The sequence below is a fragment of the Hemicordylus capensis genome, chromosome 1, assembly GCF_027244095.1.
Source record: "Hemicordylus capensis ecotype Gifberg chromosome 1, rHemCap1.1.pri, whole genome shotgun sequence".
Taxonomy (NCBI): domain Eukaryota; kingdom Metazoa; phylum Chordata; class Lepidosauria; order Squamata; family Cordylidae; genus Hemicordylus; species Hemicordylus capensis.
In genome coordinates, this window is record NC_069657.1 from 255,401,529 (window position 1) to 255,416,524 (window position 14,996).

At 44.8% G+C, this 14,996-nt stretch overlaps 1 protein-coding gene across 6 annotated transcripts in view; it reads left to right on the top strand.

Annotated features, from left to right (window-relative positions):
• Window positions 1-11: 11 nt before the first annotated feature.
• The window catches only part of APLF (aprataxin and PNKP like factor), a 61,830-nt gene continuing 46,845 nt past the window's right edge, over window positions 12-14,996 (top strand). For 4 of the 6 annotated variants that reach the window (XM_053284500.1, XM_053284499.1, XM_053284501.1 and 1 more), the window contains exons 1-3: window positions 141-271; window positions 4,866-4,937; window positions 10,887-11,053. In XM_053284500.1, the coding sequence (XP_053140475.1) occupies window positions 146-271; window positions 4,866-4,937; window positions 10,887-11,053 (365 nt within the window). In that variant the 5' untranslated portion in view covers window positions 141-145. Of the gene's footprint in view, window positions 272-892; window positions 929-4,865; window positions 4,938-10,886; window positions 11,054-14,996 lie in introns of those variants that run through there. The other 2 variants (XM_053284503.1, XM_053284502.1) reach the window with 2 other exon arrangements.

Consider the following 14,996-nt stretch of genomic DNA (forward strand, 5'->3'; position numbering starts at 1 on the left):
GGCTTCTCTTTCTTGTCGTTTTAAATCGGCCGATGCTTAAAAGGCGGGCCGTGGGACGCGTCGGAACTTTCTAACTCAGTCCGACGGATAGGAGGTGTAAGAGAGCAGGGATGGAAGGACGGTACGTCGGTGTTTCCTGTCCCCCATGCGAAACTCCGCGAAGGCCAGTGTTACCATGTCAGGGTTTAAGTTGGTGCCGGCGGACGGAGGGGGTTGCCCTGTGGCTCTGCCGCCGGGGGAGACAGTGCTAGGACGAGGCCCCCTGCTGGGAGTAAGTGCTCCAAAGGGGAGTGGGAAAGGCTGCGAGTGCGAATGGAAATGGTGCCGCGAGCAAGAAGGGGATGGAGATCATCAGTAGGGATGATCCACCGTAACGAATGCACACGAAGCTGCCTTTTGACCTATCGGACTACTGGGCTATCCAGCCCTGTACAGTCTCTAAACCTTTATTTATTTTGGGGTTTTTTTTCTTCTGAATTAAATGTCTAAGGCTGTAAACTTGTGCAACTTTAAGCCCCATTGAACAAAAAGTAGGATTTACTTCCATGTAAAACAGGCATAGGACCAGGCTGCAGTAAGCATCCAGCACTTTCCAGAACTAAAGCATGGTACTTACTGGACAGAACTAGTAGTTTTTTGTAAAATAGAAACTGCATGTCCATGCAGTTTGGCTGGTTGTCATAAATATTCACAAGTAAATAATTGAAAGCATTGCAAGGCTTGAGTACTTGGAGATTGTAAAGGAAGAGCTGTTCCATCTGGGTTCTATGGGTGATGCTGGCAAGATACAGGATCATCCTAGCACCTATGATGATTTGCTCGTCCTTTGTCCAGTAAGAAGCTTACAATAATAAATGTATCATTAGTGACACGGTGGGGTGATTAATTAAAGTGGTGATGTTTGAAAATGCAAGCAGTTCTGCTTAAAGTAAGTTTTTTTGTATAACATTTCCTTGTCTTTTCTCTCTTTAATAAGCTTATCGGCCACTGCTACTGGCAATAGTCAGCACCAGTGTTCCCTCTAAAGCATGCACTCAATTTTTTTTTAATGGCTGCTCACTTAATTTTAGATCCCACTCTGGTTGAATTGAGAGGGTCCTACTCTGAATGCACGTGTGCATGCACTGCCTTTGATACTGCTGCCCAGAACAAAACTCCTTCTACACATAGATGAAAAATTAGAGGGAACACTGGTCACGACTAGCATGGAGGAAGTGCTTGTGCATAACTCTCATTAGGGGAGGATTTGTAGGGACGTGGCTCCTTAATTGGTGTTTGCACTTATGTATAGAGGTGTCTGACATACTTTCATTCTGGACTTTTCATACTGTGGATTTCTATGCTTTTCAATTTTCTGAAGATTGATTGACACAGTATTTTAAACACTTTAAAAAAGTGTAAGCAGAGCTGGCCCTAGGATTTTTGGTGGGTTTTGGTCAAATATGACTTTGGTGCCCACCCCTTCAATTAAAATTATATCCTGCAGCATACATAACTTAATTTTTATGGGATATGGGGAGGGGTGCCAAAGTCACACTTGGCAGGGGGCAGTGCCAAAGGATATTGCTCCTTTTAAAAATCTGTAAAAATTAAAAATCTGCACACCTTGAGCTCTGTTGGTGCCCCACTTCGCTGCCCAGTTCCCTGCAGAGTCTGCACCCACCGTGAGCCCTGCCCGTTCTGCTCACTTGTACAGTACCTATGCTCAGTGGTCAGGTGAGCAGTGGAGACAGGGAGCATAGTGGATGCAGACTCTGTGTGGATAGTGGATGCAGCAATGTGGTGTGGTATTGGTGGTTTTATGGATTTTTAAAGGTATAATCTTCTTCCTCACCACCCCCTGCATCAGCCATAACTGTTCCAGCTGTCGTGCAGGGGGTGGTATTCACAATGGGGACAGAGGTGATCATGTCTGCCCCATACCCCGTAAGAATTCATACCATATGTGATAAGCTAGTGGATGGGCTAGCCTTGCAATGTAAAACACTTAAAAAACCACTGTTTGCTCTTACCTATCTTCTATTCCATAATCCCCACTGTTTAGTTAGTGCCTTATGTTTTAGTTGTTATGTACAGTGTGCAGATTATATAGTGCCTGCCTTCAGTTTTTGTTTAAGAAAGAGTGTGTGTGTGTGTGTGTGTGTGTGTATGTGTATATGTATATGTATATATATATATATATATATATATATATATATATATATAACATGACTTTTTTGTGTGAGCTGTGTATTTGATTAGCTGCAGTAACTGTGTTAGTGCACTAGAGGTCACAATTTACTAATACTGAGAATAGATTCCCCACCCACCCACCCCCAAGCAAATTTCTTGAAGCCTGTATGTTATGTTATACTTACCAGTTAGGAAGTAATGAGCAAATGTTATTGGAGAAACTCCTCTTCAGAGTTTAATCACTGTAATTACTCTTCCTATTTGTTCATTTCATTAATTTTGCTTTTCTCTAGTTGTAATTTCTTATTTTTTACTAACATTTTCTTTGTAGTTCAGATGGAATTGTTAATGTAATCCATACAGGATTTATCCACAAAAGGGTGAATTTGGAGATGAAGTATGTTAAATGAGGCATATTTATTACTGGATGAAAAGTCTTTTTCTTTTTGCCTTGGTCATGATTTTGTAAACAGGGCATGGATAACCCAAGCTGACAGGTCTAGATCAGGGGTTCCCAACAGGGGGTACTAATACCCTTAGGAATACTTGAAGGGCTCCCTGAGGGTACTCATAGTCCTCCTGCCTTCCCATGCTGCAATCACACTATTCATTCCCCCTCTGAGGATCATCAGCTTGTGACGCATCCTAATCAATTTGTCTATTGCAGAAATCAGCCCTCTGCTCCTGATTACTAGCTATGGGCTGAAGCTCAGCAAACCCCTTACTGACAGGCTTCAGAAAATTAGCACCAAGTGCCCACCTTAAGTGTTGCTGCGGGGAAATGCTTGACTAACAAGCAGAAGGTTGCCGGTTTGAATCCCCGGGGGTATGTTTCCCAGACTATGGGAAACACCTATATCAGGCAGCAGTGATATAGGAAGAAGCTGAAAGGCATCATCTCATACTGCGTGGGAGGAGGTAACTGTAAATCCCTCCTGTATTTTACCAAAGAAAACCACATGGCTCTGTGGGCACCAGAAGTAAGAGTCGACTCAATGGCACACCTTTACTCCCATTGCAATCAGCAAGGCAAGTAAACATGTCTCACAAACCCTCAAAATCTCTATGGGTACCTAAGATGAAGGTTTGTGACAGAAGGGACATGCTTGTTAGAAAGGTTTGGGAACCCTGGTCTAGGTAATTCACAGCAAGCAAAGAAAGATGAAGACAGGCATAATATAAAAAGAGACTTTATAGTCGAATCGGTAGATGGCCATTCCAGCAAATCAAAGGCTGATTTAAGCTGTCAGTGTTGCCCTCACCCATCAGTTTCTCCATAGTCCTCTTTTTCCTCCCCTGCAGTGTGCTGCAGTTGAGTGTCTGAATTGGAAAGCTTCCTGTTTGAGTCGTCTACTTGCTGGGCACTCTATGAAAGGTGCTTCCAGACAAGAGGGCTTTGTGGTGTTTATTTCCATGCATTCCCGCATTGAATCACATCCACAATGGCATCACTTGAGTGAGAATAGCTCTTTTTTGGTTCTGATTTATATTTACTATTTTGCATCTGTAGTAGTTAAGTAACAGGTAGAGAGTCACCTTTAGTGGCGCAGCAGGGAAATGCTTGACTAATAAACAGAAGGTTGCTGGTTCAAATCCCCGCTGGTACTATATTGGGCAGCAGTGATATAGGAAGATGCTGAAAGGCATCATCTCACACTGTGCAGGAGGAGGCAATGGTAAACCACTCCTGTATTCTACCAAAGAAAACTACAGGGCTCTGTGGGCACCAGGAGTCGAAATCAACTTGACAGCACACTTTACAGAGAGTGCTACCTTGTGGAGTTTAATTGTTCTCTCTTTCTCTCTCTCTCTGTGCTTGTCTTGTAGAATAAATGCTCTTCTGGTTTATCACCCCTCTGGGTGAAGTCCTTATTGGACTTCTGTAGCATCACAAATGCAGTCCTCTATTTACATGTAAAAGACATTAACATCATTAAAGGGAGTTATTTAAAAATGCTATACTCATCCTCCCCACCCTCACTTGGAGATGTGGTTTGCTGGAAATTTCCCTATGTAAAATTCCCCCCATTTGCCTTAATTTTTTCCTCAAATTACTGTACAAATTTTCCTGATGCCATATAGCATTATCTGATTTGACATATTATTTGACCTACTTATACAGTTAAAAAAAACACACCACCCCTGCCATATTAATTTTCCCTCATTGTATCTCAAAGATTTTTCAAGTAGAAACTTTTGAAATGTCTCTGTTCTGACCTTGCATTAAAAACCAAAATGAGAATGAGTGTTTGTAAGGGAGAGCTACATTTACAAAACATGAGGAGATCAGAATGGGAAAAGGGACACCACGGGGTGGGGGAGGAGAGGGTGTACATGTGCACAGTTAACAGATTTCCCCCCATGAACCTGGCTGTTCTCATGCAGCCAGAGGAACTGTTCATTTTTTTTTGAAAAGAGGATATTATTATGACCTCTCACTAATCAACATTTAAATAATAAAAATAAATACAATCCTCTGCTTTATAATAGGTTTTAGTTGTCTTCACTTTATGGCACGTTTTAGCATGTAATTGTGAACAGGAAGGACAATGTTTAATATTTATAATAAATTGAGCACTCCTTTTGCTCAGTGCATACATTGTATGGTGATTTTCTGATCATAAAGATTATTATTAATGTGCAAATTATGTGTCATTGTCTGTTGACAGCAATCTTCCTTTTTGCATTTCTAGATTACAGACAAGAGAGTATCCAGGAAACATGCTATTCTGAAAGTATCTGGAGACCAACTTAGTATCAAACCGGTAACAGGCTATTTCATATCTCTTTTTAGTATAATAACTTAAAAAAACAACAACCCTAAGTGGTGGTGTTCTAGCGCTTGTTGTAATGCTAGATAGCCGTACTTGCATCTTTAAAGCTTCAAGGAGGGGCATAAGCAAAAATGATGGAAGATTAGTGTCTTTTTTTTTTTTTTAATGTTGGAACAGTCAGACCAGATGAAGCAGGTCCTCAGGTTGTGTGTTAGAGTTGCATCTTGTCATTCTGACAGCACAAAGACTTGCAAGCTTAAGAAGTAATAATAAGTAGAGCAGGGATTCTCAAACTTGGGTCCTCAGGTGTTATTGGACTTCAACTCCCATAATCCCCAGCCTCAGTGGCCTTTGGTTGGGGATTATGGGAGTTGAAGTCCAATAACACCTGAGGACCCAAGTTTGAGAATCACTGAAGTAGAGAAACAGAACCTAATCTTAGGCCTGGTTTGGCTGTGGTGCACAAGTTTGTACATGTTTCCTCTTCTCCTTGGGCATTCCTGATACTGTGGGTGATGCTGTGGGCTTCTCCTGACAGCCCCTTGGGTATTGTATGTGGTGAATGGATTCAGAGTAGGAGCACATCAGTGTGTCAATCCTGCTGTTACCATGTGTTGATCAGTGCCTTCTGTGGTGACAACAGAATTGTCCAGGGATGCTGTGGGAGTGGCTGTAAGTTTTGTTACATTCTATCTTGTTTTTATAGATATTGTTTTCTTTTCCTCTCTGCTTCTGATAACTGCATGGGCAATTTAATCCTCTGTTGCATAGTGATTCTCAACTGGGCCCACTCGCAACTGCTACCCTCACTTCAGAAACAAATACACAAGATCAGGTTCCATCTTTAAAGTCATTTCTATGTCATGGGCAGTTCCATAAAAACAGGAACATAGAGGTGGAAAACTAAAAATAGCATAAACTGTCTAAAGTTGGTGTCATTTAGTAGAGAAACTTTTGAATATCAGTAATTCGTGCATGTTTGACCTGTGGCTTGGACATATTATTGGCCAAGAAATCTAAAACATCTAACAAAAATGCAGTGTTAGTTGACAACAAGAACCAACTTCTTAAAATATGAATAGTAGAATAAGTAAGTTACACTAGAGTAAGTAAGTTAGTTACACTAGATATAGTGTTTCTTTAAAAAGTCACAAGGCTTTATTTTTCTTCAATTAGCAAGCCTGTAAATAAACGAATAATGATGGGTGAGCTTTGTGTACTCTGTAAATAACTAATAGGGATTCCTTTACCATAAAAAGGGCCTAATTATTTTTTTTAGAAGAACCAGTGCAAAGACAATTCCACATCATTGGAACCAAGGACAGATATTTTTAATGCCTCTCCAAAATACATGATAAGCCAGTGCAGCCGGTTGCTGCACTGCTGTTAAAGAAAAGCTAGTTGTATGACATAATTGAAAACAGTTGCACAAAGGAAGATGATGTAGAAAACTGCCACCCATAAATTCCTTGTTCTGGAATCCTGTTTAGGACACTAAGTTTGGGATATATTGCTATGGAGAAGTGTAACTTCCTCTAATGTTTTGAGAGAAGAAAGGAATGAGACTAGCGTTCCACATAACTTTCTCACCTTCCTAATAAATGTTTGCAAAAGTGTATTTCATGGTCAAGGTTATGATACCTACCTACAAACTTGTATATGTCTGGACAACTAATGTCAAAGCTGCTAGCTTATGTATAAACTAAATAAATTCTGTTCATGTATACCTTTTTTGTTGTTGTTAGTGTACAGCACAGTTGCTTTCACATGGCTACTACTGTGGGCCAAATGTTGTGCCTTAAGCATCTGGACTGTAAAAGAATGGGCTATTATCCAAGATGCCACTTGATGCTTTTCAGTTTATCTCCTTATCACAGGAGTGGTATTTTTCCTTCAACATCTCTATTGCTTCAAAGGTCTGCATTCAGTGAACTGTAATAGGCTTTGCCTGACAGGAATTTTTGTTGTGAAAGATCACTTCTAAAAGCAAGGGTTACTATAGTGGGACTATAGTGGGTCTTGATAGTTTACAGCTCTTGCACTTGAGAATATAAATATCATTTGAATAGCTGATTTTGCTAGCAGTAAAAAACTATTGTGGTCCTGGTGGAAGAACAGGGAGATGAAATTAAAAAGAACCAAGCTCATAAATGGCTTAGGACTTGTTTTCACCTTGGAGCAGGTTTGTAAAGTAAACTGGAAGTTTGATAGTTAACATGGATATGATAGATTTGATGGCTTTTGTTGAGTGGTGCATTCTTAATTTCATACATGAAAGACAGTGAGGCTGTTCACACGAGCAGCCCTAACCGGGTAGGGCTGCTTGTGTGGAGCACTGGAGTCGGGGCCGATCTGGGTACCTCCTCGCCAGGTAGCCTGAGGATTTTTCTTTGGACTATTACCCAGGTACCCAGTTGTGTGTACCCTAGAGGTACCCTAGAGCGCCTGGCTTGCGGGGGAATTCCCCAGTGCATTGTGCTCCCAGCAGAGTGCATTGTGCTATTTCTGGAGGCCGTGCTGTGTTCTCTTGGCAACGCCGCTTGTGTGGGCACATGAGTGGCACTGCTGGGAGACCTACATGGATCATTTGGGCAGGGAGCAGAGATGCACCTAGGTAATTTGGGAGCCTGGACCTAAAGGCCTTTGGAGGCACCCCCCACTGCAAGTTAAGCATCATTCCTCTCCACACAAACACATCATTGCACTCGCAATATTTTTAACACGTGGGTTCTTGAGGGCACAAACAGCAGCTGAACTCACAAGAATGTAAGAATATAAAACTGGTATATTTATGCAAATATCCACTAGCAGAAACATTTCAATACATAACTTCACATATTCCCACCCCACATACTACTTTCCTCACTCCCCCCTCTGTCTCTAAAGCACCTGGCACAGGTCACAATCACACTTGGTTGCCTGGCATAGTTCGGGCCAGCAGTGACCACACTCTCCAGAACAGACTAAAGAGGATTTGGGGTCCCCAAGAGGTGGGGAGGTCCTGGACTTGGGCCCAAAGTCTACGAGTAAGAGTGCAATTGGTGCAGGGTGTGTGTAAGATTGCTCCGGCTTTCCCATTTGTGCCTGCCCCACCCCGCTCACAGGTTGTGAGAACAACCGTAGTGGTTGACATTCTACTGCATGCTCATAAAAGTGTTCACGCAGTTGTACAAGAGTGCTCTTATGCAAAAACTGGAATTGAACAAATGTAGTTGTGTGGTGTACAGCCATTGGAAATAATGGTCATACGCCATTCAGCTGCATTTGTGCAATTCCAGCTTTTATGTATGAGCACGCTTGTGCAACTGCAGGAACACTTTTTTTAATGAGCAAACAGCAGCTCCATGGTGCTAATAATGCCTGCGAGGCACTGTGCAGAATATCAGCCAGTATCTTGGTTTTAATTTAACGGGGATTTTTTTTGTATTTGAATATTTGCCATTTCCCCCACTTGCAAATTAAGTTATATGCATCATTTTAATACTAATGAAAGCTGCTGGGGAACGGAGTCATCAGCATATCTGTAGAAGTTTCCTTTAAATTCCTAGAACTGTGATTGTGCTCTTGGGCACTCTCAACAATATAGTGACTTTTAACTGTGCCTAGCTTGGCTTTGGTACGAATATTACAAATATTTATATACCACTTTTCAACAAAAGTTCCCAAAGCAGTTTACATAGATATAAGTAAATAAATATAATGGCTCCCTGTCCCCAAATGGCTTACAATCTCAAAAAGAAACATAAGATATACACCAGCAACAGTCACTGGAGGGATGCTGCGTTGGGAATGGATAGGGCCTGTTGCTCTCCCCCTGCTAAATAAAGATAATCACCACTTTTAAAAGGAGCCTCTTTGCTCAATTTGCAGGCTTTTTTGGTACCTCAAAAACCTTAATGCCTTTCTTATGGCTGTCCTCATACCACTTGTATGAGCAATGTAAATTAATCAGGAAATGCTGGCTTGCTATCTTTGATAGCAAAATGATGCACTGCACAGCAATATGGAGGAACAGAATAGTTGGAGTTTTATGGCTCATGGGACTGGAGCCATACAGTCAAAATTGGAAAACGAATCTACTGCTCCTCATCAAATTTCCTCAAAGTTCCTCATCAAAGACTCCTGAGGAAACTTAGCTGTCATGGAATAAAGGGACAAGTACATGTGTGGATTGCTAACTGGTTGAAAGACAGAAAACAGAGGGTAGGTATAAATGGAGAGTTTTCACAATGGAGGGAAGTAAGAAGTGGGGTCCCCCAGGGATCTGTACTGTGACCGGTGCTTTTTAATTTATTCATAAATGATCTAGAAGCAGGGGTAAGCAGCGAGGTGGCCAAATTTTCAGATGATACCAAACTCTTCCGCGTAGTGAAATCCCAAACGGATTGTGAGCAACTCCAAAAGGATCTCTCCAAACTGGGGGAGTGGGCGACAAAATGGCAAATGCGGTTCAGTGTTAGCAAGTTTAAAGTGATGCACATTGGGACGAAAAACCCCAACTTCAAGTATATGCTGATGGGATCTGAGCTGTCGGTGACGGACCAGGAAAGGGATCTTGGGGTTGTGGTTGACAGCTCGTTGAAAGTGTCTATTCAATGTGCGGCAGCTGTGAAAAAGGCAAATTCCATGCTAGGGATCATTAGAAAGGGGATTGAAAATAAAACGGCTAACATTATAATGCCCTTATACAAAACTATGGTGCGACCACACTTGGAGTACTGCGTACAATTCTGGTCACCACATCTTAAAAAGGACATTGTTGAACTGGAGAAGGTACAGAAGAGGGCAACCAAGATGATCAGGGGCCTAGAGCACCTTTCTTACGAGGCAAGACTACAACACCTGGGGCTTTTTAGTTTAGAAAAAAGACGACTGCGGGGAGACATGATAGAGGTCTATAAAATCATGCATGGCGTGGAGAAAGTGGAGAGAGAGAGATTCTTTTCCCTCTCACACAACACTAGAACCAGGGGTCACTCCATGAAATTGATTGCCAGGAGGTCTAGGACCAACAAACGGAAGTACTTTTTCACACAACGCGTGATCCACTTGTGGAACTCTCTGCCACAGGATGTGGTGACAGCCAACAACCTGGATGGCTTTAAGAGGGGTTTGGATGACCTCATGGAGGAGAGGTCTATCAATGGCTACTAGTCAGAGGGCTGTGGGCCACCTCCAGCCTCAAGGGTGTGCCTCTGAGTACCAGTTGCAGGGGAGCAATGGCAGGAGAGAGGGCACGCCCTCAACTCCTGCCTGTGGCTTCCAGCGGCATCTGGTGGGCCACTGTGCGAAACAGGATGCTGGACTAGATGGGCCTTGAACCTGATCCAGCAGGGCTGTTCTTAGGTTCTTATGTTCCTAGTTACAAAAAGTATAGCAGGACATTAGTTTAGGCAGTTGTTGTTTTAAACCTGCTTTGCTTTTTTACTTTCTGTCAGTGTGGGGGTGTTGATTTCACTAGTGCTGTAGACTGAGTCCTTATGCTATATAGCATGAGACCAAGAGACTTGGAGATAGAACTTTAGTTCCAATGGCTTATTCTGTTGGCCCTTAAACTTTCTACTGAGAGGCTGAGGTAAAATTCCAGTTTTGTGTTCTGGCATGTTCATAAAAAAAACAAGCTGGCCTTTACTGGGTTCAGATGCCATAGCAAATGTTGGTTTGTTCTAAATCAGGGTCGGGAGTTGAAATATTCCTCAGATGAGAGTGGTCACCCAGCCTGAGGCTTGGGAACATCATGTAGAACCATGATTAAATCTTAGTTCTGCATGACATTTGAACCAGTTCCTAGTCAAAAACGTTGAACACTTTCCCCTGATAAACGTTATCTAGTTGCATTGCAATGGAATTGGGGTGATGATGAAGCTCACGACATGCTGCAAAGACTTGTCACTCTTCTGGCATAGTATCTTTACTGAGGCTCCTCTTCTTCATTGCCAGGTCCATGTAAACCCTTGCTTTTATCGGCCATCTGAAAATAGCCCGTTGTCTCCATTGGATACAGATCAATGGCACCAGCTGAGCCCAGGTGACCATTTTTCCCTGTTGGTAGACAAATATTTCTTCAGCGTTCTCTTTGTTGCTTCAGATGTGGAAAGCCTGCCAAGGTAATAAGAGCTGATGTGAAAATATAGCAGTAACGTTGCTTGTACTGTAATGCGTAACTGTCAAACTGCATCTCTTTCTGTACAGTTTGTTATACAGTTTTATACAATACTAGCTGAACCCGCACAGAGCATCTGTGCGGTAGTTCACTTCCTTTTTGGGTTTAGTTGGGAGAATTCGTTTGGCTGGTCCTCCCACAGCTCTCTCGCTCGCCCTGTCCCCCCCCCACAGCGCCTCTCTCGCTCGCCCTGTCCCCCCCCACAGCGCCTCTCTCGCTCGCCCTGTCCCCCCCCACAGCGCCTCTCTCGCTCGCCCTGTCCCCCCCCACAGCGCCTCTCTCGCTCGCCCTGTCCCCCCCCCACAGCGCCTCTCTCGCTCGCCCTGTCCCCCCCCCACAGCGCCTCTCTCGCTCGCCCTGTCCCCCCCACAGCGCCTCTCTCGCTCGCCCTGTCCCCCCCCCACAGCGCCTCTCTCGCTCGCCCTGTCCCCCCCCCACAGCGCCTCTCTCGCTCGCCCTGTCCCCCCCCCACAGCGCCTCTCTCGCTCGCCCTGTCCCCCCCCCCACAGCGCCTCTCTCGCTCGCCCTGTCCCCCCCCCCACAGCGCCTCTCTCGCTCGCCCTGTCCCCCCCCCACAGCGCCTCTCTCGCTCGCCCTGTCCCCCCCCACAGCGCCTCTCTCGCTCGCCCTGTCCCCCCCCCACAGCGCCTCTCTCGCTCGCCCTGTCCCCCCCCCACAGCGCCTCTCTCGCTCGCCCTGTCCCCCCCCCACAGCGCCTCTCTCGCTCGCCCTGTCCCCCCCCCACAGCGCCTCTCTCGCTCGCCCTGTCCCCCCCCCACAGCGCCTCTCTCGCTCGCCCTGTCCCCCCCCCACAGCGCCTCTCTCGCTCGCCCTGTCCCCCCCCCACAGCGCCTCTCTCGCTCGCCCTGTCCCCCCCCCACAGCGCCTCTCTCGCTCGCCCTGTCCCCCCCCCACAGCGCCTCTCTCGCTCGCCCTGTCCCCCCCCACAGCGCCTCTCTCGCTCGCCCTGTCCCCCCCCCACAGCGCCTCTCTCGCTCGCCCTGTCCCCCCCCCACAGCGCCTCTCTCGCTCGCCCTGTCCCCCCCCACAGCGCCTCTCTCGCTCGCCCTGTCCCCCCCCACAGCGCCTCTCTCGCTCGCCCTGTCCCCCCCCACAGCGCCTCTCTCGCTCGCCCTGTCCCCCCCCACAGCGCCTCTCTCGCTCGCCCTGTCCCCCCCCACAGCGCCTCTCTCGCTCGCCCTGTCCCCCCCCACAGCGCCTCTCTCGCTCGCCCTGTCCCCCCCCACAGCGCCTCTCTCGCTCGCCCTCTCCCCCCCCACAGCGCCTCTCTCGCTCGCCCTCTCCCCCCCCACAGCGCCTCTCTCGCTCGCCCTCTCCCCCCCCACAGCGCCTCTCTCGCTCGCCCTCTCCCCCCCCACAGCGCCTCTCTCGCTCGCCCTCTCCCTCGCTCTGTACACTCCCCCCACCTTCTGCCCTACTCTCCTCCCCCCAAGCCTTCTACCCCAGTCCCCTTCCCCCCAAGCCTTCTGCCCCAGCTTGCTTCCTCCTCTGTTTCCCCCTCTTTCTTTCTCTCTTTTTCTCTCTCTCATTCGTTCTACCCCCCCACGCTTTTTAGCCTGCTTGTGTTTTCCCCGCTGGCCATTGCTGCCTCCTCCTTCCTCCAGTCCCCAGTGTCGGACTCGGGCTGCCAAGCGTTCAGCCGCCTCCTTCCTGCATGGCCCTCCCTCTAGGGAGCATCTTCCGAAGCGGCCAGCCAATCTGGCGTCTCCACCTCCCAGCCAATCTGCTGGTTTGCCGGGATGCATACCCACAGAGGCACGTCTACGAGAATTAATATAATAGATGCTGAACAGATCAAATTATATTTCTGTCAGGATTACAACCACTAGCCAAGTACATTATCCATCCAGCCAGCCATCCTGTGGATTATCTGTTAATAACTGTTGATTCTGGACCCTGTGCTTCCATTCACAAAGTTAGGGATGTTGATGTAATTGTGCTACATACACAGCATGTTATTAGGAGACTTACAGTATAGATATACTGATATAGATGCAGCTATACCTTTACATCTCTATTCCTTCTTGAATCTGATTGAAAAATGGACACTTCTTACAAACCCCCTCTTTCTTCAACTGGAAAACAGCATATTATTATTATTATTTTACATTTATGTCCCGCTCTTCCTCCAAGGAGCCCAGAGCAGTGTACTACATACTTGAGTTTCTCTTTCACAACAACCCTGTGAAGTAGGTTGGGCTGAGAGAGAAGTGACTGGCCCAAAGTCACCCAGCTAGTTTCATGGCTGAATGGGGATTTGAACTCGGTTCTCCCCGGTCCTAGTCCAGCACTCTAACCACTACACCACGCTGGCTCTATATTGAGAATGGCTGTGCCAGACATTTAAGTGGGAAAGTGCTAGTGTGCTTTTCTCTGTAGAATCTGGGAGCCAAGAAAACTTCTCTTTTATCAAGTGTTGTGATAAATGGAATGAAGTAGCATTGTTGGTTCTGGTAAAGTAGGCATGAGATAAACGTTGCTTTCAGTAGTGCAATTAATGTAATGTATTAATGTAACATGAAAAGAAACTCGCATTTTCACTTCTATGTACTGTGTTTATCTCCCCTTCTTAAAATACAGCAGAAGAATTACAGTTGACTCACTGTATTAGGCTATTATGGTAAATCATATAAAATCCGGTCAGAACAGTAACTGTGTTACTGGGAAATGTGTGTCCTATAATAAATGGGACTAGGAACAGACTAGACTGTGCTTTAAGAAAAACTGATTTTCAACAATTTAATAGGCCCTTGATAACATTCCTTAGCATTTTAGTGAACATGAAGTTTGCGTAGCATATTAGATTCTTTATTGTACACATAATTTGACTGACACATTCCTGTGACTTTGAAGATACAGGATCCAACCAGGAAGTTGCGAGAGGTAGCAAAAAACTGACTACTTAGTTTTTATTAACATGATTTTAAGATATTTTTGATGTTTCTATTTCCTGAAAAATACCAGCAGAACTGTTTTCAACATCTGAGTGTACATGCATTTTTTTCAAAACAGGAAACTAATTAATGATGTATTTGTATGGGTATATGAATGTATTTAAATTCATATAAAATAACCTACCATTATTTTAGACTTCTGAAGCAGGGCCTGGTGAAGATGGGGGCAAAGTAGGAATATTGGGGCTTATACAGAAGCATGTATCAATACTGATAGCCAATTTGGCAGCTCAACCATTATGAAAATGTAGTAGATGTTCTTCATTAGAGGTTAAGAACTATTTACCTCCTCTATTCTAGATCAGGGGTCCCCAACCCCCTCCAGTTGTTGCTGAACTACAGTTCCCATCGTCCCAGCCTCAATAAGTTCTATAACATCTCTCTGTTTTAAGTTTGCCTTAGGCTATCCATTAGAAATGATCATCTGCCTTATGATAAGGACAATGGGAATATTGGAATATTAAAGTGCAATTTTCAATTTATTCATGCTAACTTCTGTTTGAGTGATTGCAAGCAGACAGCACTGCAAATGGCATCAGTAATAGCAAACATTCTTAATAAATGTAGTTTGCTTTGGCCGTAAATAAAGTATCTATCTATCTAATAAATGTAGTTCATCAAGGCTATTGTGGAGCCACAATAAGTTGTAGCTGGAGATGATGGGAATTGTAGTTCAGCAACATCTGGAGGGCTGCTGGTTGGGGACCCCTGTTCTAGATATTAACCTAGCATTTTGCATCTTGCTGCTTTCAGTTGCAAAAGTAAGCTATGGTCATGTTCCGTTCAAAGTTAGCTATATTTGAATTTCATTTATTTTAATGGAAGAAAATTAAACGCATGTTTGACTGTCCCATTGATATTAGTGTTTGGCTGGGATTATCAAGTGTTTGGTTGAATTGTTCCTTTTTATTT